The sequence below is a fragment of the Setaria italica genome, chromosome I (genome assembly GCF_000263155.2).
Source record: "Setaria italica strain Yugu1 chromosome I, Setaria_italica_v2.0, whole genome shotgun sequence".
NCBI classification, from domain to species: domain Eukaryota; kingdom Viridiplantae; phylum Streptophyta; class Magnoliopsida; order Poales; family Poaceae; genus Setaria; species Setaria italica.
The window spans coordinates 32,439,441-32,466,136 of NC_028450.1; the positions used below are offsets into that span (position 1 = coordinate 32,439,441).

Here is a 26,696-nt window from a genome sequence, read left to right on the forward strand (position 1 = left end):
TTTTTTTTTTTTTTTTGGGGTGTTGGGGGGGGGGGGTGCGTGCGCGCGCGCGCGTGCGTGTGTAGCTAGCTTGTTATTGCTGGCTGGTGCTTTGGGACAATAGGTACAGACCGATCCGAGGCGAGGCGTGAGCGCACGTCGCCGTGTAGCTTTGCTTGCTACTGCTAGATCTCGATGGAGCGACCACACCAGCTGCTAGCGATCGAGAACTTTCAGATCGGAGTCGGACGTCGCATTTGCTGCCTGAACCGCGGGATCGATCGCCGTACGCCGTGGTCCTCGACGTGCGCGCTTGCTGCTCAGCTAGCTGCGCGCCGGCCGCCAAGCCACAAGGATCGCTGACGTGTATCCTCCGGTCTCTGTCATCTCCCCTCACGAATGTGTCCTGTTTGTCACGAGGATCGCTGATGTGTACGTCTACAAGCATGCATATCCGTTGAGAACGTCATACTTCGTGACTCCACACTCCACTATGACGATGACGATGCTGACACAGTGACGCTTGACACTATGAGTACTGATGTGCTAATTGCAATCGAGCTGCTCTGGCTCACGAGCCACATGCAGTAGTACTATGAGGTTATATCGAAGTTAGCGCAATGCACACATAAGTGTGTTAAAGTAATGAAACTAATCCACATTTTTTGTCCGGTGAACTTACTGCCAACTTGTCAGTAAGACAGGAGCTACTGTGTGGCACACAAGGAAAGTATACTGCGGACCCGCCTAAGGTCCTCGTTGGATACTGCGTTAGCACTAATCTATTCAACATTATCCTCCCACCCGCGTGCATGTGTGCAATTTGGCGCATTATTAATCTTCTTTACGCGATTCACATGTACGCCTACTACCAAAAGCTGAGACGGCGCGCTTTGCTGCTGGTGCTGATGACATACTTGCTGACCGCAGCTTAATTAGTGGAGGGGCTCTTCATTAGTTTTATAGTACGCGGAAGGGATCAGCACTGGCGATGAGTATGGGGAAGCAGGGAGCAGCTCTGCTCAAGTGATAGCAATGGTTTACAGGAAAGTGGAAAAGGGCAGAAAAGAAGGGCGCCACTTGACGCCGCACGTCTTTGTCAATGCGGATACGCACTGTACGCGCCGGATCTTTTTTTACTGGTCACATGCATCATGCATGCTCCATCCTTTCACGATCGTGCCCCTGCGCACTCTCTTTACCCGACGTGTATCCCAAGCCTCGTCGAGAGGCTGACACCGGCCGGCCCATCGTGTAATCGGCGTAGGTAGGAACACGAACATCTCGCGCCGACCGCTCGGTTTACCGCTCAAGAAGGGCGTACGGATCCGGAATCCGCGCGCGCGCATAATCCACGCTACCGGAGATGGAGCGACGAGCGAGCGAGAGAGCCCGCGTCCGAAGGCACAGGCATCTCCGCGCCTTTGGAGATCGCCCAGCTGCCCACGCGAGCTCCGACAGGGCGCGTAATGGCCGGGGACCCCGTGGCCCGTGGCCGGTGGTCCATGCGTCGTCCCCTCCCGCCGATCCACCGATCGATCGATCGCTCGCCTAGCTACTACTACTGGAGAGTGGAGATCGACGATCCCTGGCCCTTCTACGGGCAAACTTAAAGCGTCGTCCCCCCGTGACCGATAGGCCTAGCTACCTGCCGCCTGATGATGCTTTGCTTACCGCCCAACCTACCTAGCCACAAAACGTTCGCCGATCGATCCCCCCGTGGGCCGTGGTGAGGAGGGTTTACGTTACGCCGCGCTGCGCGGCCGTGGATCGTGGTCCACCGCGCGCGGGAGCCGTTTGCCCGCGGTGTCGCAGGCCCGGCCGGCGCGAGCGCTGGCGCCGCGGCGCCGGATCGCGCGGCGCGGGCCCGCATGGGGGAGCTCTCTTGGGTCTCGAGCCGGATCTGGAGCCCGTCGTCGGCGTCGCTGCGGAGGCGGACATGCCGCTGATGGGTGATGATGGATGGGTTCCCCCCGATCGAAGGGTTTTTCGCCCCCTGCCCCCCCCTGCTGTGGTCCTGTATGTCTGTCGTGCATGTGGGCGTACGTTTGATGCGGGGTTTCGCTCGCTCTTTACGTGCCTCGGTGTGCCACGGCTAGCACCTCTCTTTGCTTGCTTCCTGCGGATGATGATCGTCTAGATCTCACCGGCTGATCTACATCTGATTTTCTCGATGCTGGTAATGGAATCCGTACAGACTGCTGCATTGTAGCTTGTAGCTGGTTATAAAAGCTGGGGATGTTTGGTTCTCTGTATTTGGGAGTGGGTTGCTGTCGTATGTCAATCGTCTATAATGCCACTGCGTATGGTAAGTGAATGGAAATACTCCTCCCGTTTCAAATTTCTGATAAACTTAAATGGGCAGTTTAGTCCTTTTACAATGCACGAGCTGATAAAAAAAGAGCTAAAGGATGAAAGTTTGTAGGATTGTTACAATTTACAACCTGAACTTGAGATGTTGACCTGCTTGAATTAATTAGAGCTTTTAGAAATTAACAATTCATCATCTCTAGTGGACTCAAAATAGAGGCTTATATTAGTTGAAACTTCACGTTATATAGGAGTAGGTGTAGTGTGGCTGGGCAAGTTACTGCATCCAAAATTCACTAGGGAGAAATGGATTGCCGGGTGAATCTTTTATTTTCCCAGAATCTACAGAGTTACAAAAATCTTGTAATCGTCTTGAGATAACCCTTTTAGCGGCATTTCTGACATGTTGGTGTTTGGACCATCATTCGAGCGTTGAATTTGTTTTACCCCAGTTATATAATTTGAAATATTTCAATAGTATATAGTCAATTTCTGTCTTTAAATGAAAAATGCCACCGACATTTTGCTTTAGTTCACAGACTCATAGGCTACCTTTTCACAAATGCAAATGATAGAATTGCATCTCTGATGTTGCCACTTATCGTGATAGTTTGGCTTGTGTGCACGGGAGCCCGAACAACCCATCATATGGTCTCCTAAAAGTGGTTGACGGTAGAGATTTGCCCGAGGATATTAACTTGATCCGGTCAAAATCTTTCAACCACTAATTAACCTAGTACTACAAAAAAGGTAAAATAATAACAATCTGACTTATATTTTCTACCTTTTGGAAGCTAACTCAACTAACCCACCAATCTAGACGAAACAAGCTATCTGTTTCAGTACGAGAATTGAAATACGAGTAAGTAATTGTGTTGAGGCTGAACCAAGTGCAACCTAACCCGTGAAATGCATTTTGATTTCCTCGTCTATACGAAAAACTCTCTCCGAAGATCAGTACCAGCTACTTTGATTGCTACTATTTTAATGTACATATGACATATGGAACATTTGGAAGGAACAAAATGCTGCGGTTCGATCAAGTCTTCAGGCTAATTCAAAATGATGTCCTAATTCGAAGAAAGGCGTATGACACTCCTTTAATACAAGAAGAACTTCTTGTATCCTAATGTCTTCATACTTTCTTTACTTTTCAGTGTGTAAGCAAACTTCTTTTATTACGTAATAGCTTTGTAACTCTAAGATTGAACTTCTAATCCTCTTAAAGGAAAGGCAGTGCTACAAATGTAAAAAAAAAGAGGGACATGGCCATAAGGGACGCACGGGAGCCGTCGCCTTCCACTCGTCCCTCCAGAATCCGCCGCCCGCCGAAAGACCCAGACTGCGTGACCGCATGAGCCGGTCGGTTGCTCGTTTACCCTTCGTCCCGCCGTCACGTGGAAATGGAAATCACCCTGGTTTTACCCCACTGACACCGTGGTCCCACGGCAACCCGACCTCTGTTTTTTTTTTTTGAAGTAAAGCGGCAACCCGACGTCCCGACCTCAACTCCGCGACGGACGGCCGCTTCGTTTTACCTCCACCGGTTACAGCTGTACAGACAGCGAGCAGTAATAACAGCGCCGGCAAAGCCCGCCACCACATCAGCCGGGGGGAGCGGGCAGAGAGGCAAATTACCGCGACAACAGACGGCGGCGACGCGAGCACCAACGACCCTTAAGTAAGACGCGCGGGGGCGGCGCTAAGCTGGGCGGGCGGTTGGGAGATCAGAGGAAGCAACGGGGTCGCTCGCGGTTAGGCTGTCGTCGTGCGCGGGCGCGGGCGCGGGCGTGGTGGATCTCATCTAACGCCGCCACTTGCTGCTACGACTTCCCCATCCCTCCCTCCCCTCTCCCTCGCCCGCCTCCTCCTCCTCCCCCACACCTCCCTCCCTCCCTCCCTCCCTCCGGCACCGTCTCATCATCTTTGTCTCTCTCGCACAATTCGCCGAACACACCGCGCGCGCCTCGCCTCGCCCTCCCGACGACGGCGGCGGCGGCCAATGCTGGCGGCGCGATGAGCGTGGAGGAGGAAGTGGAGGAGCAGGAGGGGGAGGAGGAGCTCTTCTACGAGTCGCTCGACCGCATCCTCTCCTCCTCGGGCTCCTCCACCTCGGCCTCGGACGACGACGGCGCCGCCCGCCCGCGCCGCCGCCGCGGCGGCTGCGACGCGTCGGCCGCCGCGCTCGACCTGTGGACCTCCCAGCCGGCGCCCGTCCAGGAGCGCCGCCGCCGGCTGCTCCAGCTGCTGGGCCTCGCCGGGGACCCTTCCCTCGCCCGATTCGGGGCGGGCCGGTCCGCCTCCGACGCCGCCGTGGACTCCCTCCCGGCCTCTCCCGTCTCGCGTTCCAGATCGGGCGGGGTCGCCCTGGGCTCCGCCGCGAAACCGCCGCTCGGGGGCGCCCGCCTGAGGCCGTCGCTGTCCGACGCGTCGGATGCCGCGCTGGAGGCGGTCGAGGAGGACCCCAGGTGCTTGATCAGGAACCTCGACGATGGCAGCGAGTACGTTGTGAGGGAGGAGTTGTGCCTCCGCGAGGTCGGCACGGGGCGGCAGCTCACCGTGGAGGAGTTAGGCCGCTCACCCATCGTTCAGGAGCTTATGCGCCGCCAGGCTTTCAGCACCCCCAACTCCAACTGCACCTCGAATTCCCAAAGTGGCGCCTCCACGCCCATCGAGAGGTCCAGCTCCAGCTCTAGCAACGGCGGGGCGCGCTCCAAGCGGCGCAGCAGCTGGCTCCGCAGCATCCGCTGCGTAGCTGGCTCCATGGCCACTCACTCCCGTGACCGCCGCAGCAGCGACGAGAAGGACACGTCTTCAGAGAAAGGTGGGCACCACTCCAGCTCTGCAACGGATGACAGCCAGGACCGTGTTCCACGCCATGGCCCGTCCCGTGTCAAGGTGCGCCAGTACGGGAAGACATATAAGGAGCTCAGTAGCCTGTTTATGACACAGGATATACAGGCACACAATGGTTCTATCTGGAGCATCAAATTTAGTCCTGATGGCCGTTACCTTGCGAGCGCTGGGGAGGATTGCGTGATCCATGTTTGGGAGGTATTAGAGTTCGAGAGGGTGGGGAAGGAGAGGGCAGTGGAGGAGAATGGGGTGTGCAATGAGTCATCAGAGCTAATGGTGTCATCAGCTGCTCCAAGTGGGAGCCATTGGGAGAAGAAGCTGCGGTCAAAGGTACTGCACAGTGGGGGATCGGTGAGCTCAGACAGGTTGATGGTGCCCGAGTATGTATTTGCACTGTCCGAGAAGCCTGTTATAACCTTCGCAGGGCATTCAGAGGATGTGCTTGATCTCAGCTGGTCCAAATCTCAGGTAATGTGTACACATTTCTAGTTTCTCTTCAATTCTAATATGTAAATTTTATATTTTCAGTCTCATCGCCAAGTGCAGCCTATAACAGAATGTAGAATGACCGGCACCAGAATGTAGGATATAAATTGGATCTGAACTTAACTTGTGTTATTAAGAATGCAAAAGCTATGCAGCAATCGTTACACTAGAAACATTATGATCACATATCAGCTAACCTTATTTACTTTTGTGGGGTTTGGGCATACCCTAATTTGGCATCCAGATCTGGCATAGTTTAACTGGTGCGCTTATTGGAAAGGAAAATTTGATCAGTTGCTATTTAGGCATTTGATTTTGGGATAAATATGTTAAATTTATTGCTCACAAGTGTGCCCCGGTTTTTACCATGTGCATAGTGCCCTGAAATTTAACTAAGGCACGCTCCCTACAAGATTACAGTTTGCCACTTTACTGTGGTTTTAATTTCCTTCTCAGCGCGTCTATAAAGTACAGCACATAACTTATTGACTTGTTGGTATTTGGTTCATCTATTATCTGGACGATATGTTGCCTTTTGTCAAAATATAGACATTTGAAACTCAGTTAACCAGTTTCATAGTACTAAACTGCAAGTTAATGATGTTTCTTTTTTTTCCTAAAAAAATGGTGTTTCCTTTTTTTGGTCCTGTACTTTTTAGGCATAAGGTTCTGACTTTGTTAATTGATATTTATTCTTTCTCTGCATCAAATCAAAGGAGGTATTAAGCTTTTCAAGAGAGTTGTAATGTAATTAACAGAATGAGTTAATTTTGGCGTTGCCTTTTAGGTTTGCTTTGGCACACCTCTTTTAGAAGAGTTTGTGGATCTTGAAGCAAATACCTGACAAACTCTGTGCGAGAAAAAAAATATTCGATAAAAATACTTGACAAAATCATGAATTAGCTATTCTATATCTCTAAGATGATATGAGATTTTTCTTGTTTTCAAACAGATTAAAAAATGGGGTTGTTGATGTACATGATGGTAACGGGGTTTAAAAGTGCAGATTAATTATTCCACCAGGGTGTTCATGTAGAATAAGTGCTCATAACTGGTCAAGGTACCATGTACTCAGATACACTGACAGCATAAGTGGGCACCGCACACGGCATTTTTGCTAGACACTTCTCTTGCACATCTCTCAGTATAAGCCATATCCATTTCTACAACATGTTTGTTTACTCAACTGAATTTAAATGATTCTAGGCAGCATATTTGTTATGAATTTATTGTAGTTTCCAGCTATTTCAGCATCTCCATTTTTTTATTCCTGCAGTATTTGCTTTCTTCATCAATGGATAAAACAGTACGGTTGTGGCACATGTCAAGCACTTATTGTTTGAAAACCTTCTCACACAGTGACTACGGTATGCACTTCACTTCAGAATCCCTGTCCTTCTCTGTCTCAGCACTGTAATAGCATTTTCCTTCTGATATCATTTCTTTTTGATTCAGTGACTTGCATCCAGTTCAATCCTGTTGATGATAGATACTTCATTAGTGGTTCCCTGGATGAAAAGGTTCGTATCTGGAGTATTCCAAAACGCGAAATTGTTGACTGGGTCGATCTACATGAAATGGTTACTGCTGCCTGCTATACCCCAGATGGAAAGGTTTGAATTTGATCAATTTCCCAGTTTCTGAATTTGGTGAACAGGCTGTCTAATTTATCACATGCTCATCCTAATACTCTTGTGCCTTGTCTCAGGGCGCGCTGATTGGCTCCCACAAGGGCAGTTGCCATCTGTATGATACATCTGGTACATCGGCTTGCGTTCTAGCTCTGTTCTCAACTCTGATCCAAAGGCCTTACTTGTTCTGTGATTTGCAAGCCTAAACTTATATTTTCCATTTCTTCTGACTAGATGATATGCTTTGCTACAAAAAAAGAATTGACCTGCAAATCAAGAAAAGGAAATCCAGCCAGAAGAAAATCACTGGATTTCAGGTGCTTATTTTAAACATTTTGTTGTGATGTGAATCGTACTGCACCAGTGTTTAGATTATTTTGCTTCGTTAAACTGAAAATAGTTCCTCAAATAGTTTGTCCCAGGCAGTCCTTCAAAGGTCGTAATCACATCTGCAGATTCACGAATACGAGTTCTTGATGGTTTTGAGCTAGTTAACAGGTTTAAAGGTAAAAGTTTCTTTATCAACTATTTTTCGTATACGTTCACACTTTACACTGGTTCAGATCATGGTGCAATCATTATTGACTGTGTGACTACTGAAGATCAACTGTATCTGCCTTGTTCTTCCTTTCAAGAGCAGTGCTGGAACATATCAGATTCCACTTTTCTGCTATGATTGGCTTTATTGTTCACTTAACATGTTAAAATAGCTTGTCCCTATTGATAGATCTTAACGGCTACATAGTTTGTTTTCCTGTGCATGTCACTCTCTGTCTGTTATTAAGAACAGGAATCCTTGCTCAATATTCGTCTTCTATTCTGCTGGTTGGTCTCAATTACATAGTTCTTATGTTTTGCCATATTTCAGGATTCCGAAACACCAGCAGCCAAATCTCAGCTTGTTCAGCTGGAAATGGGCGGCATATTATCTCTGCAAGTGAGGATTCCCATGTATATATGTGGAGGAACAATGATGATTTTGAACCAAGTAGAAAGAAAGGCACTGTTTCTGTCACAAATACCCATGAACACTTCCACTGCAAGAGTGTGACAGTTGCTGTTACCTGGCCTTTTACCAGCACCACAATGACTTCTTTCATGAACCCTAGGAAACAAGAAGAGCTGGATTGTGGGTTGGAGAATGACCATGTACTGCAAACCAAACCTGCTAAAGCACAGGAGATGCCAGATGTTAAGTACCAGAGCACCACAATCACAAGTAACAACTCAAATCATACTGGTGACTGGACATCTGTGACTTGGCCCGAAGAACTCACCACACCAGCAAAGCAGAGTCACAGGCCTACTACCTGCCTTGCCGACGAGGGAGATCAAGTTCCAAATCGGTCAGCCTGGGGCCTAGTAATTGTCACAGCAGGTCGTGGAGGTCAAATCAGGACATTTCAAAACTTTGGTTTCCCTGTTAGAGTATAGCATGAATCCAGATACGTAAGATAGTCACTGCCATTCAGGATGTAGTTTGTGTATAGATAGGAGATAGCGGCTGAGTTTTGTGGCATTCAGGGATTGAATTTGATTGTTCCTTCGTGCGCCTGCTAGATATCAGAATCTTCAGCTAACATACACTGTCAGTACTCCGGAACTTGGTATGCCAAATTCATTTACCCTAAACTGTACATGAAAGGGAAAGCCCTGCAGAGAGAGCAACACCATCAGCTGACTGGAGATATTTCTTCCATCAGTTTCAACCTTGTTCCACTCCCCATCTTTCACTTTTTGTCTTTTATCCCGTTCCGTTACATGTTCTTGTAAGGAACGTCAATACCAACGGAAAAAAAAGTGTTACATGCATATTTTTGTCATTCTGGCTTTGTGATCTCATGGTGTGGTAAATAATTTTTGACATGGAGCTTTTAAACAACTCTGGCAAATGCAGTTTTTCTGCATCTAGTAAGTCAGTAGTGAGCCTTAGCTTTGCTTCACCTTGTTTTGCTGCTTGTGAACATAACTACAATTTAAATTAAAGATCGGCCAATATTTAAGTTCAGTTATTGGATTTCATTTTTGAAGAAGAATAGTGAAATATGGTAAAATATTTGCTGCAAATTCAAAATCTCTCGGTTCTACATGAATTCCATTCAAAATACGTGCCAAGCTTGACTGGTTCGGTGCAAGCTGAAAACGTGCACAATGCTAGACTGAATAACGCACTATCTCTTCCTGATGTCGTTATTTCCACTCACGGAAAAGAAAGGCTAACAAAGGAAAATGCTATATGATGCCCCTCCCTGCACCCGAATTTTTCTGGCACACAATCGTCACCCTTCTCTTCAACTCCGGCGAGATCCCCTCGTATATTTTCCGTCCCTGACAAGAACCATCTTCTATGAGCTAGGGTAGGATTTGGTTAGGCTTGTAGGTTGGGGGTTTGTTATTGGAAATGTGGGAATTTTAGGATTGGAGGGAAGGCTAGTTTGGCTGTGAAGGTGGTGAAGTGGCGAGGGCATTGCCGGTCGGGATGGCGAAAGGGCGGTTGGTGGGAGAATTGGGACGGTAGCATCACATCAACATTCTATCAAAACTGGGTTAGTGTGGAGATGAGAGACTCGAAAGTAACAATATAGAGCTCCGAATCTCTCATGCATCCATGGTGGGAAAAAGGAGAAGAACAAAAGGCTAGAGTAGGAAGTGGATTAGATCTAAGGGCTCAAAATTCAGGTAAAAGAAAGGGTAAATTGCACAAGTGGGGCATAGACAGTCCCTTCGTAAATATGATTTACGTGGAGGTGTTTGCTGGAAAATTTTTGACAGGTTAGATCCAATTTGGCTAAAATCTTTTTAAACATGCCTACTTTGTATTACATAGCTTTCCATGTACATATTTCATAATTGACATTGTAGATACATAAGTAAAATTTTGTCCCAATTTATTTATTGTATCCCGCACAATATTAGCTTTTCGTATAGTGCAATGATATGTGTAACTTGTCAAAATCTACAACTCAATGTAAAATTAGTCAGTTGCACAAAAAGCCTTAGGACAGCTTCAATGTGGAGTAAAAGTGGTTCTTATAGAGCTATATGGCCTGGTACCATTGTGCAGGCAGTCCTTAGAAAGTTTCTAAGCTTATGGGTACTCATGTGGCTAAAGACCACCTATATAGAATAAAATGATGTTTTCTCACTTTTCTCTACTAGCTGGGTGGGATGGTTGATTTTAATTTGCAAGTAGGCCCACGCTTAAGTGCATACTTGGCTCAGCATTGTGGCAAAGAAATACGAGTAAAAGACTACTTTCACACGACCTTTATCGGTCATGTCCTATCAATCTATATTATCACGAAGAGTTACTCATCTTTAAAGCTTTCTAGAACTACTGTTCATACTATATGCCTATATCTGTGTGCACACCAAATATAAAAAAGCTTATGACAGTTTTAAATTCCAACCAAATATGTAAACCCTTTGGTACAAATGTAAGACGTTTTAATTTTGCTCTAAATCAAACTTATTTAACTTTAAATATACTTATTAAAAATACATCAATTTTTTACAATGTTGCATTAGTTTAATCAAATCTGTCATGGTTGATATATAATTTTATAAACTTAGTTAAAGTTAAAAAATAATTCAAAGTAAAGTCATAACGTCCTATATCTTAGAATGGAGGAATAAAACTTATACGGTGTTTTAATTTTCAAGCAAAACAAGCAAATCCTACGTGATATCCTTTACTATAAGGAAAAACAATACTGGTTTATACGTAATATAATGTTAAAATTGCATGTTTGATTCCCATCACCATCGCATCCTTGGAAAACCCTCATGAACGATTCCAAAATTTATTTATTTTTAATCCTTTAAACAAAAAAGGCTATACTCCGTTCTCCGTAATGTGCATTGAGAAAAAGACGGCCGATCTCTCTCGTTTCCAGGACACTGATTTGGATAGCCAGGTGGCCAACTACCCACCCAACCATATACAAAAATAAAAAAAAGAGTAAAGAGGTCAACTACCCTCCTGGCCACCACCAGCAACGCACGAGACGTGCCAGAACCAGACGCTTTCGCCTAGCTGAGAAAAAAAGGGACGTAAACAAAAATCAAACGAAATCGCAAAAATAAAACCGGAAATAATTGCCTGGCGATAATACCAACCTATCCGCCCGCACCCTCTCACCTGCTCTCCCCCGCGACCTGCCAAAATAAAGGCTTCTGCTCTCTAGCGCCTCTCCCACCTCCACGGCTCCACCTCCCTCCCTCTCTCTCCCTGTCTCTCTCTTCCTCCACAACGCGGCCGCCATTGACGCGGTGTCGCACGAACTCCCCTAGATCTGAGCAAAGCACCCTGCGAATCCTCACCCGACATACCAAATCTGGTCGGAAGCGGTGAAGAATTCGGACACGATCCTAAGCATCGTTCACTAAGACCACACACATCTATCTGCTTTTTCCCCTGCCTGTTTTTGTGAGTTTTTTTCTCGTTTCGAACGACTCGTAAGAACAAATCTGCAAGGGGCTTGCAGATCCTGCAGATCTACCTGCGAGAGGCAGGCCCCTTGTTTTGGACGCCCAGAACGAACCCTTGACCTGAGGATCTGCTCGATCCGTTTGGGATCTGCTTGTTGTTTTTTCTGGATCTAGAGAGAATGTTCAAGTCGATGGTTTATTACGGGAACACCTCGATCGGAGAGGTGGAGGTGTGGCCCAAGGGCGAGGCGAGCGCCGGCCTGGCCGTGGCGGCGTGGGCGCGAGAAATCCGCGTCGACCGCCTGTCCCCGCCCAGCGAGCGGTGCCCGCCGCTCGCCGTCATGCACACCGTGGCCGTCGGCGCCCGATGCCTCGTCATGGAGTCCAGGCCGCCCGCCGCCACCGACGTGGCGCCACTGCCGCTCGTCGCCATGCACGCCGCTTGCCTCAGGGACAACAAGGTATATACAGATTATTCCTGACATATAAAGAGATTCACATCTCCACAGTCTAAAAAGAGGAACAACCTGAACACAAAAGAATCTCTCAAATTTTACATGGTGGACAGTTTGATGGATGGAATATTTTTTATTCTTACATGGACAAGTTTACTGGACCGTAATTAATCCTTACTAGATATTTAGTGTTGGAATAATCTGTTGATTTTACTTGAACGATCACTATGGACAAGGATTTTGACAGGATGTGGACGGATGACTAAGAATGGCACTGATATGTTGTCAGTGATGACACCGACTTGAACTTCCATGATTATTCACTTAAGGCCTTTATGCTATATGTGGACTTGAACTCGTTCTTCAAACTGTAGAATTTTAACTCAACTTTACTGAGGCTAGTTGGAAGGACATCAGAAACAGAGGTTTAATTTTTAGAGCAGGACAATGAGCTCCTGAATGTCCTAATGACATGCATTGGTTCTTTGGAATTGAGACCCGCAACACAAGTCTGATGACATGTGAAAAATTGGCATTCGTATGATACTCGTGGACTTTGCATCGTTGGTTTTAGCATTGTTAATGATTCGTAACATCGTATCATCACTTTAATTGAATCTAAATTTGATTCATGATTTCTGGTAACAAGTTGAAGGAACATATAAACATAATATGGAACGTCTGGACCTATCGCAAAGTTACTGTTACTCTCAAATGCTTCTTTATACTGCTGGACTAAACTTAAGAACCTGTGCTAATGTTTTCCTCTACAACAATTCATTGATAAATATGTTTTTTAGCAATACCAAAAATTGGATTTTTGGTGCTTCAATATGCACATTGAACTTTGCTGCTTTAGAATTCAGGATATACATGAGAATAAAATGACAGTTGATTCAGTTTGCAGTTTTGGACATATGTTTTATTGCCTTTTGCTGTTTTCCCACCCCTTGGCACCTTTATTCCTTAAACATCTTCGAGAATTTAAGATCCACCTTATATATTAGTTACCTCTGGGACTTAATGTTTTTGTTTAGCACATCCATCTTCAGCTTCTACTTATTCTTTTGTTTCCATCCTATTATTTTGGAAACTGTTTTTACTATACATCACATATACGCATTGAACCTTTTAATTCCTTGTCCTCCTTTCAGACTGCAGTTGTTCCTCTAGGAGATGAAGAATTGCATTTAGTTGCGATGACGTCCAGAAGAAACTTGGCAAATCATGCATGTTTCTGGGGCTATAAATTGCCATTTGGTTTGTACAATTCTTGCTTGACCATGTTAAATCTTCGGTGCCTGGGTATTGTGTTTGACCTGGATGAGACATTGATTGTCGCCAATACATCACGGTCTTTTGAGGACAGAATTGATGCGCTTCAAAGAAAGCAGAGTAATGAGACTGATCCACAGCGTAGAAATGGTATGTTATCAGAGATCAAGAGGTACCAGGATGATAAGTCCATCCTAAAGCAATATATAGAAGGTGATCAGGTATATGATGATGGAAAAATGTATAAAGCACAACCTGAGGTTGTTCCACCATTGTCTGATAACCAGCAACCAATGACACGTCCAGTTATAAGATTACAAGATAAAAACATTATCTTGACAAGAATAAACCCTCTGGTATGTGTTAAATTGCTTGAACTTGATTTGGGGCTGTCGATGACAGCATATCTATATCAGTGCATAGATACATCATACATGCATAGTGTGGGGTGCTTTCTATTTGGATTTTCCTTGCACATCAATACCCTAAGGGAATGCCATATTTGTAATGCCTGGAGCATGATGGACCTGTTTCTGTGCAGTGTCAAACTTTCTCTCATTATTATAGTTTATAAGGCAAAAGTTCCTAAAGATCTTTAGAAAAGCAAAAGCTCTTAGATTCATGGAATTTATCATGCTTGCATACCTATCGGTTATAACAATTATCAGTTAGGCCTATGGATGTATGTATGAGGAGATATATATTCTTGCTTAGTAATAGCAATGGTTTATTATCTTGCGATTTGGTTGTTCAAGCTTCTCGTTTGCACTAACTGATTTGGTTGCACAAAAATTGCCAAACGGCTAGACTGATTTGTACTGCTTTCTGTAGATAAGGGATACAAGCGTTCTTGTCCGTTTAAGGCCAGCCTGGGAGGATCTTCGCAGTTATTTAATTGCGAGAGGTCGCAAGCGTTTTGAGGTCTATGTGTGTACGATGGCGGAGAGAGATTATGCTTTAGAAATGTGGCGATTGCTTGATCCAGATTCAAGATTGATTAACTCTGTTCAACTTAATGATCGAATGGTGTGTGTAAAATCTGGTATGTAATTCCTCTTATTTCTGAACAAGTACAAAATGAGCATAGTGTAATTTGACCTAAATGTTGTTGTAATGAGAAGCTGACAAACTGTCAAAATTGCAGCTCAAATTTTAAATTCTCTTTGTGCACATTTTTTTTTGTAGTTCCATCATACTGATGTTAATGCCAAGGTTACCATTTATAGGTTTGAAAAAGTCACTGTTAAATGTTTTCCATGATGGTTCTTGCCATCCTGGAATGGCATTAGTAATTGATGATCGTCTAAAAGTTTGGGATGAGAAAGATCAATCTAGAGTTCATGTGGTTCCTGCATTCACTCCATACTATGCTCCTCAAGCAGAGGTGAAGTTTATAGCCTGTAGCCCTGTACCACTATGAATACATCGTGTGATCACTAACAGCATTTTCACCTTCTAGGCAAACTGCTCTATCCCAGTTCTGTGTGTCGCCAGAAATGTTGCATGCAATGTTAGGGGTGGTTTCTTCAAGTAAGATTATCTTATTCCAATATGATTCCAGATCCATAAGTTTGAAATATTTCTCTAATGCTTCTCTAGACTGCTGTGTGTATTCGTTCTCTGTAATTTGTACCACAGTAAGTACAACAGACTTTTTGATATAGAATTTCATGACTCAATTGACAGAGACTTTGATGAAGGCCTCTTGCCGAGGATTAGCAATGTTCATTATGAGGATGAGATAAATGATATCTCAACAGCTCCGGATGTCGGCAATTATTTGATAAGAGAGGTAAGTTTGGAATGTTTGTTGCTTCTCTGTTCACCTCTCAGTAACTAACAGTTCTTTTCATCTTTGTAGGATGAGAATGTTGCAGCAGTAAATGGAAATAGAGATGCATTGCCTTTTGATGGTATGGCAGATGCTGAGGTTGAGAGGAGAATGAAGGTTTGTGCTTTTCCTGACTCTATTTTGATTTTTTCCCTTGAAGTCACCAAATTTTGAAAAAAAAGCAAGACATGCTATTATAGTCCATGGCAGCTATTAGCACAGTTTCTGAAAAAAAATTCGTTATATATTACTAAATAACAATGTTACAAATCATTTGACAGATCAGGTTGGCAGTATCAGTGGTTGTAAATAATAATTAAGAGAATTGGAACTAAAATTTGAGAAATTTTAGTTTGTGGAACATCTTATATTGTAGCAGCAAACACAGATATATATAACAAACAGTTTTCTATAATGTTTTCCACTTTCAGTTCAATTAAGATTCTAGCAGTGCCTGAAAACACAAATCGTAACTAAGATGTATTTGTTCCATAATTAAGCAGTATAGATATCAGTTTGTTAAAATTATGATTTGGTGTCTGTTTTGCGCTGTTTGTTTATTTGAAATGCATGACGGCATGAAGAATTTTTCTAGTGTGATGCTAAAATTTGAGGCATTTTGTATTGTACAAAATTAACTCGCAACACTTCTTTATGTTCCCATATTTATTCCTCTTATACCCATCTTAACTACTTCCAGGAAGCATCAGGCAATGCTCAAGCATTCCATCCAACAGTGGCAAGCTTTGTCATGCCAGTAGCCCCTCCCCAGAATTTTATTTCGTCTTCAGTCGCACCAATAGCCCCACCCCTTGGCATGATGCCACCTCCATTCAACCAACCAGTTGTTCAACCAGGTTTTTCAGATCCACTGCAAGGCTCTCCAGCTAGAGAAGAGGGTGAAGTTCCTGAATCTGAGTTGGATCCAGACACAAGAAGGAGGCTTCTCATATTACAGCATGGTCAAGACACAAGAGATGCTACACCTCCACTCCCAGCAATACCACCAGTGCAAGTCCCAGTTCCACCAGTGCAACCTCATGGGAACTGGTTTCCCGCAGAAGATGGTATGAATCCAAGTAATCTGAATATAGGTCCAGCAGGTTTCACTGTAGAATCTGATTCTCTGCTCTATGAGAAAAAGCAACCACCTCATCCTTCATTCTTTCATGGTGGGGACAATCCTATGTCCTCTGATAGATTTAGCTATCAGAATCAGAGGTTTCCCTCTCAGGTAGGCAATTCGAATAATTTTTTTTGAGAATTAGGGTTTGCTAAGTAGCCATGTAGACACTTGGTGACAACATTTGCTTGATGCAGCTACCGCATGCTGATGATCACCACATACTTCAGAACCATGGACCTCCAAAATACAGATCCTTTTCTGGTATGTTTTATCTATTTACATCCCACACCCTTTGTCTTTTAGTGTTAATGTTGAGGGGGCGCTTTTGGTGTCCTCCCTCATCTTCTGTTACTATGCCTATACTAGGTAAAGAGATGTTAGGTATGAGGTTGGTCAGTAGCAGTTGTTTAATTGATTTAATTATTAGGTCAATCGTTTTGAGCTTATTTCTCTACTAATGTGATGATTCAACACAAAATTCATATTCTGAAACATCTATAGTATGGTAATTTTTCCTATATTCTTTTGCCTGTCATCACTGCTACTGCATGCTATTGAAGTACTGAGCACATCTCCTACTTGCCATTTTACCTCTATTTTTACATCTGCCTATATATTGTTGTCTCTTCAACACACGAATTCGCTCGCTGGACCTTTGGGCATCATAAAGCCTTGATTACCTATAGAGCAGCACTATAGGTAATCAAGGCCTTGTTCTGTTATTTGTAGCTGAAGGCGCTTCCTTATGCTGATGATTTTGTGATGAGTTGCTGCATTAATGTTGAGTAATTAACTATTTGAAATAAGGTCCCACTAATGCTGGCATAATTAGGAAAGCTAGTAATTCGATAGACCAAAAATTCCACTTTTGTCAAGCATATCTGGGTATAGATATGAAGTTATTTTAGGATGGAACATGCTTAACTTTGTTTATGCCATGAAGGTGAGGAGCTATCAGGTCGGCATGTTCCCACAAACCAGAGAAACAACCAGTTAGAATCAGGAAGACACTTTGCACAATATACAGGGACCCCTGCTGGCATATTAGAGGGGATTGCACTGAAGTGTGGATCTAAGGTAGTGTCTAGCATTCAATACTAATGGGTCAGAATACTTGTAGTTAATCTTGGTTAACATTCCTTTTATGTTTAGGTGGAGTACAGGTCAACATTATGTGATACTGCAGAGCTACAGTTCTCTATTGAGGTAGATTAGAACCTCTTCTCTCAATTGATTTCATCATATGAACAGCTTCATCTAACAGGGAAGTCTATAGCTAGAATAATTGGAAGTTGTGAAAACAGATGTGCAGAATGTAATTCGGTGTACCAAGCCCATGGCTGTCGGTTAACATGCCCTAGGAATAATTAGTAAAGTGTAGTTCTGGAGGGTAATTTTCGTCGGGAGGCATACATAAAAAAAGTACTCGGCACGTTGCCTTGCATGCGAAAAATAAGCTAGAAAAATTATATAAAATAACTAAAAAAGTGACTTAGCTTGATTCGACGATTGTCGACGAAGCTGTGGCGGTCGTTGTGAAGCCGCGATGGTTGTTGATGAAGCCGACTAGTCGGAGTCGATTCCGACTAGATGTCGACGGTATGAGGCCCGCCCTCGACTAGTTTTCTAGTCAAGACGAGTAGTTGAAGTAGACCGTCAACTAGTCGAGACGAGTAGTCGAAGTAGTCGTCGGCGACTTGATGCGGCTGGACGTCGGGTAGCAGTGCTCGCGTACATCTTCTATGTATGTTAGGCTATGATTTTGAGGTCTGGTGGTAACCTTACATGTGCGTGTAGCACAAATCCCTCAAAATTGCTTCTCACGGAGAGTAGTCGGAGCTGATTATTTGCCTCAATCCCACGCGATTGTAACATATTTTGTCATCTTGGGAATTATGGCATGGGTCCCTCGGTCTGCCTGATCTCCCTACTCGAATAGGATTTGCCTCTGCCTTGATCGACGAGCCGCATCATCAGCCTGCGGTGGAAACCGACTCGGTCTTCGACTGGAACGCGGAGCGTATCGATTCTGTCTTGGCGTAGATTTTTCTGCTCGGAATTTTGACTCGGCGACTTGCTTCTTGTTGAGTAGATTTATCTTGATGATGAGGTCCCTCAAGCTCGCCCGGTAATCTCGACGATCACCGCTACATGGCGCGCCAGGTGTCGGTGTTTTATACCCGACAACCTACCGAGGAGTATCCCGAGGTAGTAGATTGGTTGGTGGGGGATTGTCGGACTTGGAACTCAAAGGTAAAGCGAGGACACAAGATACTGATTTATACAGGTTCGAGCCAATAGAGTAGCGTAATACCCTACGTCTTGTTTGGGGTGTTGTATATTGCGCCCTGTACTTGGGTATTGAGGATTTGATCCTCTGTGGTTCTATAAGGTCTTTGCCTAGGGACCCCTGCTCTTCTTTATACACTCCAGGGGGCGGGATTACTAGTCGGTTACAAGGAGGAGTCCTAAAAGGATTACATAGTATGAGTCCTAGTAGGATTATAGAGGAATCCTAGTAGGAGTCCATCTTCTTCCTTCCTTGCGGGCACTGGGGATCTATCCCCGACAAACAAGGTGGTGGCCGAGCGCAACGGCCATATACTTCTGGATGATAGTGCTCGCGTCCAGCTTGGTGCGTGGTTCCGCCTCCACGACATATGACCGCCCACCATGAGAACGAAACGGTGATAACGCCGACTTTGCTTCGGCGCGCATGGATCGATGCACTTGACACCAATGGAGTAACGACCTCGTGGGACACACTTGCTAATGCCAAGTCCGGACCCTTACATGTACGATTTGACGACCATCAGGAGCTTGATCAAAGGGTGGACGGTACATGAAATACTGTCCACCCCTGACCTGGTCTTCATCTCCTTCCTGCCATGCTAGGGGCCTTGCAAGAGTGCCGCCGCATCCCCGAGGCTACTGTTGTCAATAAATGTCCTAAGGAAAACTTTTACTGAACTATCATCTGCTTGCAATAGTTTACTGTGCTTACGTCATTCCTCTTTTGTGTTTCCTATTTTTTTATCCCGCCTCGTCCAGGTTTGGATTGTTGGGGAAAAGATAGGTGAAGGAATTGGCAGGACAAGGAGAGAAGCACAACGTCAAGCTGCAGAAATGTCTTTAAGAAACTTGGCTAGTAAGTTTGTGTTCCATGCTTGGGCTACTGGACTTCACTGTATTTGTATTTATGTCATTGGTGTTGTGCAACCAATTGGGTTTCATCTCCAAGAGTGCCTCAGTTTTTCTACATTTGCTCACCAAGACTATGATGACCCTTTCCCTTCTGAGAGAGGGACCCCTACATCTTTATCTGGGCTTTGGTCTAAAATTCATCATGTTGCTTGGCAGTTCTACTTACATGTTAGATTATTGGTTTGAGCTTTAGTTCTTTGAAAATATGTCTGGCTAGAGCTTTGTTTCATTTGATATGGGTCGAAAGAGGCAATAACTTGGCATTCTTGTAGTATTTCGTGCACTGCTGAAACATTTTTATGCAATAATCTATTTTATTGAGCTTGACATTGTAAATTTACCTGCAGATAAATACTTGTCATCTGATCCAAATAAGATGACTGATCTGAAAGAAAATGGTTTCAGTAGCAACCGAAACTTTTTTGGATACTCTGGAAATAATAGGGATGATATTTTGCCAGTTCCAAGTACTTCCGAGGAATCTCGCTTTATGAAAATGGAGGAGAATAACTCCAGAAAAACAGGAGGTTCTGTTGCTGCTCTCAAGGAGCTTGTAAGTAGCTGGTTGATTATTAGTTGTCTGACTTGATTCTTTTATCACACAAGCACATGATATATATGAAAACACATTGCAGTGCACGGCTGAGGGATATAACTTAGTTTTTCAAGCTCGTCCATATGCTCCAGATGGCTCAGTTGGGAAAGAATCTTATGCTCAGGTAGAAGTTGGTGGACAAATTCTAGGCAAAGGAGTTGCGTCAACATGGGAGGAGGCCAAACTCCAGGTAATAAGCAGTTTCATACTAAATGAATCAATTTATTTTCCTATCATTAGTTTAGTTTCCCCACCCTAAGAAAGTCTGGATTCATCTAGTTAATCCAAAGGTTATGTATGTTATGGCAAGTAGGCTGGCCACAGGCTTAGGCCCACGAGTACTGTAGCTCGTGAACAGTACCACGAGGGGAATGAGATTGGTTTGCTAGCAGGTCATTAGAGATAAGGTTGTTTAGATTAGATTGAGTTTGTTAGATGGCTGGCTATATAAGCACAGCTGCACCATCCATTGTAATCAAGGAAGAAGTAGAGGATTAATCTCAGAGCCTCCAGCGTGAGGGCGAGATCCCATCTACTACCTTCCCTATCTCAGTAATTCTACCATATCAATGTAACATGGCAAAAGGTGGTTCATTGTCATTACCACATGCCAAAAGTTAAGTAACACATGATTTTGTCATCAACGGGACTAAGAGTTGGGCCTGGTAGACAAATTGGATAGGTTAAGGCCTCAGATCATAAAGAAAATGTGTACAGAGGCTCAATTGAGCAAGTTCATATTATATTTAGTTGCCTTCGCTTCAGATGTAATTTGTTGTTTCAATCCATCTTCTAGATTTTCAGAAATCCAGTGTCTTAAACATTGCATTTGTAGTGGCCACTCTAGCTAGGATATTCTAACATATCTGGGAATGTATTTTTGAGTAGAAAGTTAGAAACAGTATATTCTATTTGTATGTTAGATTTTAACCTGCAATGAGCTTTTCTTGATTGGATACTGTAATGGCTTTTTTCTTGATTGGATATAGTTTAGATGTTATGTTTCCATCTTGAAGTTTCATATGTTTTTCACTTTGTAGGCTGCTGATGAGGCTCTTGGAACTTTAAGATCCATGCTAGGTCAACTTGGTCATAAACGGTCAGGTTCTCCAAGGTGATTATGTTTTTTTATCTTTTGGGACGCTGCATATCTGCTACTCCCTCCGTCCCAGAATATAGCTACGTAATTTGTCCCAAATATAAATATGTTTGGAGTTCCCACCTCCCCTTTTACATATTAATGGGCAAAAATACCCCCTCATTCTTTTGGTGCACAGCTAATTTTACGGCAAGATTTTGCATGTTAGTTGTTATTTTTCTTTTGCATGGCGCTCACAAATTAGCCTGATGGAATCTGGAGCCAAATGAATCAGATTGGCAAGGATTGCTTATTAGCCTGATGGAAACAGAAAGGAAGCTCAGCTGGCAAAAAAAGCGCCAGATGTATTCCATTACTGCCATGCAAAGCGTCTACCGCAGCCATGAAATTAGCTAGTCATTAGCGGTAGTCAGCCGTGGAAATTAACTGAGGGCAATTTAGTCTTTCTATCCTCCTTAATCTGTCTGAAAAATGCTAAACATAGCTATATTCTGAGACAGAGGGAGTATTTCTTTTGGGTGTAAATACATAAAACTACCTTGGTTGATGAACCTGCTCCGGGATTCTATATTGAATGGACCAGAAAGGATGTTTCTTGGTTCCAACATTTATATTTGTCTAGCCAGTAGTTAAGTCCACATTCATTAGATTTTTTATGTTGCTTATGCTGTGGTTCCATGTAACAATGTGGTGACCAATAGTGTGGGTAGGTGTGGGTGGGTGGTTAGGTGGATACAGTATTGCATTGTAGCAGAGTGATGGTCAGTGGTCAAATTAGCTAGGGGAGGACATAGAGTGTTGTTGCTTGGTGATAGTCTGGACTGTATTAAGATTTAGGTTATTGCAGATTAGGCAAGAGTGTATTGAAGTAGAAGTGTGGTGCCTTAGCTAGGTTGGGTCATGTTCCAGTCACCATTTGACATGGAAATTGCTGGTGCGAATTGCTGTCTTGCAGCTTCTGGTATATATGTGACTGTCTGATTAGATTTTGGGCACCATCTTTCATTTGTAATCTTCCTATATAGCTTTTATTTCAGTACCATTTAAATGACTATATAATTGCCATTTACCACAGGTCGGTGGCACCAAATTTTAACAAGCGCTTCAAGCCTGATTTTCCAAGGACAATGCAGAGGGTTCCTTATGGAACATATTCCAGGATAGAAGGCCATGTTCCTTGAGAGGTTTGCATAGTTAATGTGCCTGGGCACTGGACTTTTAAACTGGATGAAACTTCGAGCTGTCAACTCCAGACAAGCAGTGCAAACCATGGATTCCTGGCTTCTGGTTGACTTCCAAGGCTCTCCCAGTCCCCGGGCCCCATTGGTGACAAAGGAGATTGTTATGGTTGCACCAAGAAAGTTGAAGTATTTATGGTGGCCATGACTTCATGCAGAATTTTTTTACCTGGGCTTCCTCCATTATGTGACCGGCGTTGCACCATGTTGGTGTAATCCCCGTGGATCTGGAAATTGAAAGCTTGAGCTCTTGGAGTTGATGCAGCACCATTTCTTTTTGGTGATCGAAGAGCAGAGCTGTATCTGGTGGGCATTTTGTTGGACCCACGTAGTTTACGCTCGGGGTCCTAGTTGTAGCCAAATTTGTAATTAGTTTCTTAGGCTAGTGGGTGCACAGAACTAATCAGTTTCTTACGCTAGAGGATGCACAGAACTAATCAGCATGTTGATATAGTCATCTTTGTAACTCTAGGAAGCCAATCTTTGTAGCGGTTGATGAATTCAGTAGGTGACAACGTTCATATGTATGTTGTAGGCATCGTTGTAATACATGGTCCCCTTCTTCGCATGGTTGGGAGTATGCCCCCTGTAATTCTTTTGGTCCTTGTGTCACTCTGATTTGCGCAGAGGTCCTTTTGTCCCATAGGCATAGGCCACATTCACATCATCTTATTACCACTACGCTCTTAAATATGTGAAGTTGAGCTGGATAGCTTTTCCAATATATTCGAGAACGGAGTTTAGTGTTCGTTCGAGAGCTGAAGCTTCCAATGATGTCTTGTGCGTTGTAGACAGATTCTAGGTACTTTCCAGGCTTAAGATCGGACTTCCTCTAACTTTTATAATACTTCCTCTAACTTTATAATACTTCCTCTAACTTTTATAAGTTTATAGATATTATTATGTATTTAGATATAAACAAACTTTTTTAATTCCTCCAACTTTTTTCTAAGTTCATAGATATTATTATGTATTTAAATATAGACAAACTTTTCTAAGTTCGTAGATATTATTATCTATTTAGATATAGAGTATGTCTAAATACATAATAATATGTACGGACCTAGAAAAGTTAAAATGACCTCCAACTTTTCTAGGTTGATAAATATTATTATGTATTTAGACATAAAGTATGTCTAAATATATAATAATATGTACAAACTAAAAAAACTAAAATGATCTTCAGTAATATAAGTCACCTAAGTCACCTGCCTGCGAAGCAGCGAGAGACAAATGAAGCGGCTGTTTTCTGTTAGACACCTGCCTCCATCAGTCCTCGTAGTACTATCAGTTACTCGGAAGTCTTCCTCCGATGTGCAGAGGTATCTCCTCATCAGTGCCATCCTGAAGGTAGCACCGGGGGCACCGGTGAAAAATGGGTCTTTATTCTTCGTGGGTAAGGAGCAAATCTTCTGAAAATCCATCCGGGATAAATTAATAGAGATGAAAGGAGAATCTTTAGTCCCGGGTCACCCAACCGGGACTAAAGATCCCCTTTAGTCCCGATTGGTAAAACCAACCGGGACTAAAGGGTCTACCACGCTAGGCGCGGGACAGGACACTTTACTCCCGGTTGGTAAAACCAACCAACCGGGAGTAAGGGGGGTCCCTCTAGTCCCGGTTAGGTTTTCCAACCGGGACTAAAGTCCTGCTTGAAATTTCAGGCGCGTGCTATGTAGGCGCCTGCATGCGGCTGTAATTTCATGCATCACGTACGTATCCCTTTAGTTAACCTTTAGTAGTTGAGACTTTTTTTATAATGAAATCAAACTAGTATTAAACGAATCAAACTAGTATTTATACAATTACTATATATACAATTCTTAGTGTATATATATATACAATTCTTGGCATAATATACAAATCTTAGCGTATTATACAAATCAAACTATCTACGATCTTCCCGTCGAGGTGTTGCTCGGAGCGTCTAATTTTCGTCCATCGTAATAAAATTCTCCTTGTGGATTTACCACCTCGTCCACCAGGAATCCAATGAGACCTTCACATATTGCTGCTACTTTTTCCTTCTTCAAGAGTCCCTGTTGAATATTTAACATCTATAATTTGGAAACATGTGAATTTTACACGAACAGTTAAATATAAGGAGGTAGAAAATAATTAACTACTTATAGTTTTATTTTACGTACTTTATAATTGTGCGGCATCGTCTTTCCCTTGGGTCCTGTAAAATTGTGCATGTGGTCACAGACGTAGTAGCCACATAGATTATTCCCGGGTTTCTGTCTTAAGCACTTCAGTGGGGAAAAAACAAGTTATGAAATATTCGTGTTATAGAATGTACAAAATATGCAGACTTCATATGTACTGGGAAGTCTGTGTTCCATGTAAGTTTTTCTTTGAATGGACCTCTGTGTATCCTGATGAATTCTCTCCATGTGCTGCGGATTAAAATAATGAATGATATAGTGTTAGGTGAAAATTTAGGACACAAACTTTTGCATAGAGATAAAGGTCCTACAATCCTAGCATGTCTTGGTACTCCACTAGATCTTTCCTCAATGAATCGAAGACAGTGACATGGGTTCTTTCAAGTCCAATTATAATGAGGATCTAGTGGTAGCTGCGTACGTAAATGTTCGTATATATTAGAGCTAACTAACATTAATCAGATAAGGAAAAAGAAAATGAAAATAGACGGTCTACACACACTTACTTGAAGTTGTATGGAAACAGTATGAAATCTTTGAATTTTTGTTTGTCTAGGAAATTGTATACTTCCACCAAGGTTTTGTCAGGCGCATCCTGTATCTATTTTTTGTTAACTACGAATGGATCCATGAAGCCAACATGGAGGTACGCTTCTCATCGGCACATTTGAATTAGCATCCTACATAAAATGGAAGACGAAGTTAGTACGACGACGCACGCACAAAAAATAATGATATGAGCCAAAATTTACATATAGATAAACGGACACTTACAAAACCCAGGCCCTGATCAGAGAGATGTCCAGGGCATCATGATGGTACACTTCATATATATATCCTTGAATTCTAGCCACAAGACTTTCTCGCCTTCACCGTAAAAATCTATCGGTTTTACCTTAAGGCCGAACGTCTCACTCGAGTCGGCGGACAACTTCATGTACCATTGATGGAATTCGTACATCTTTGTTGATAGCTTCCGTACCAACTCAGGCCTTACCAGAGGCTTGCCTAGCTCAAAGGTCCATCTCAGTTCAACTGGCGGTGCAGCTGGCAGCTCAACTTTCCCTAGACATTCATCAAGTCCCATACCTATTTCTTCCATGAATTTCAATACTTGTGCTTGTTAATCCAAGGGCATTGCTGCTATCTTTTTAGCATCTTTTTCTGGTAGATGCCCGAACAGCACCACTAGAAGAGGACTTTCCTTTCTTTTTTTCCTCTCATCAGCCTTGAATAACGCTTGTTCGTAGTTTGATAGTAGTGGTATCCTCTTCTTGGCTCCTTCTTGCATATTGATAAAACAATTTAATTCTCTTCGATCTATTGGCAGTGGCTCCATCTCCTTTGCTTTTTTTTTCTTTGGCCTGTTTCTTGAATCACTCCCTGGCCTCTGCTTGGATTTTGGCCCAGCGTTCCGCATGAGTCATTGCCTCCCAGCGTTCCTCATGAGTCACTTCAGGCTTTTTTATTTTCCTCTTTCTCTGTCTTGGCTTGGGAGGCGGTGGTCGCGACTTCTGAAATGGTGCTCCAGGTTGCTTACTCGGGGCTGCTCTTAGTCCTGGTGACGGTAATCGAGGAGGGGTATTGTTGTCGTCGTCATCGTGCCCACCACCAGGATGTAGTGGAGATGGATACCTTGACCGAGCAGGAAGCGGCGGTCCCAATGGTGATGACGGTCCTGCAGTAGGTTGTGCTAGAGATGACAGTCTTGAGCTTTGAGAAGATGGTCGCTACTCGGGATTAGCGGGGAGCGGTCTTGAGCTCTGAGGAGATGCCTCCATACCGGGGATGATGATGTAGCGTTTGCGCCATAGAATGATCCCGTGAAGCGCATCTCCTAGTGTCCTTTCCCCGTTGCCTCCCGGTAGGTCGAGCTCTAGGCCTTCATATTGGCTATCAGCGAGCTGCTCTAGGTCGACGCTGGCGTAGCCAGGTGGAATCTCCATGCCATGGCTTGTCTGCCCTGCTAGGATTGGAAAGGCACTCACGTACGCCACCTGTACATATAGCAG

The 26,696-nt window shown here is 43.7% G+C and overlaps 2 protein-coding genes across 3 annotated transcripts; both read left to right on the top strand.

Annotated features, from left to right (window-relative positions):
- Positions 1 to 4,014: 4,014 nt before the first annotated feature.
- On the top strand, positions 4,015 to 9,085 carry LOC101777751 (WD repeat-containing protein 44). The gene is made up of 7 exons (XM_004953177.3): positions 4,015 to 5,613; positions 6,908 to 6,998; positions 7,087 to 7,244; positions 7,340 to 7,391; positions 7,497 to 7,579; positions 7,675 to 7,768; positions 8,131 to 9,085. The coding sequence occupies exons 1-7, from the start codon at positions 4,306 to 4,308 to the stop codon at positions 8,694 to 8,696; spliced, it is 2,352 nt and encodes a 783-aa protein (XP_004953234.1). The 5' UTR covers positions 4,015 to 4,305; the 3' UTR covers positions 8,697 to 9,085.
- A 2,321-nt stretch (positions 9,086 to 11,406) lies between these two features.
- LOC101778165 (RNA polymerase II C-terminal domain phosphatase-like 1) lies at positions 11,407 to 23,128 on the top strand. Of its 2 annotated transcripts, none has more exons than XM_004953178.3 (16): positions 11,407 to 12,154; positions 13,303 to 13,779; positions 14,255 to 14,465; positions 14,650 to 14,807; positions 14,883 to 14,953; positions 15,110 to 15,215; positions 15,285 to 15,371; positions 15,955 to 16,488; positions 16,575 to 16,641; positions 17,324 to 17,457; positions 17,533 to 17,586; positions 19,432 to 19,528; positions 19,932 to 20,137; positions 20,220 to 20,369; positions 21,220 to 21,293; positions 22,354 to 23,128. In XM_004953178.3, exons 1-16 carry the CDS (start codon positions 11,873 to 11,875, stop codon positions 22,457 to 22,459), a joined length of 2,814 nt encoding a protein of 937 aa, XP_004953235.1. In that variant the 5' UTR covers positions 11,407 to 11,872; the 3' UTR covers positions 22,460 to 23,128. The 2 variants fall into 2 exon arrangements, with proteins under 2 accessions (XP_004953235.1, XP_012704108.1); XM_012848654.2 differs by having other exon boundaries at positions 20,304 to 20,369.
- Positions 23,129 to 26,696: the final 3,568 nt, after the last annotated feature.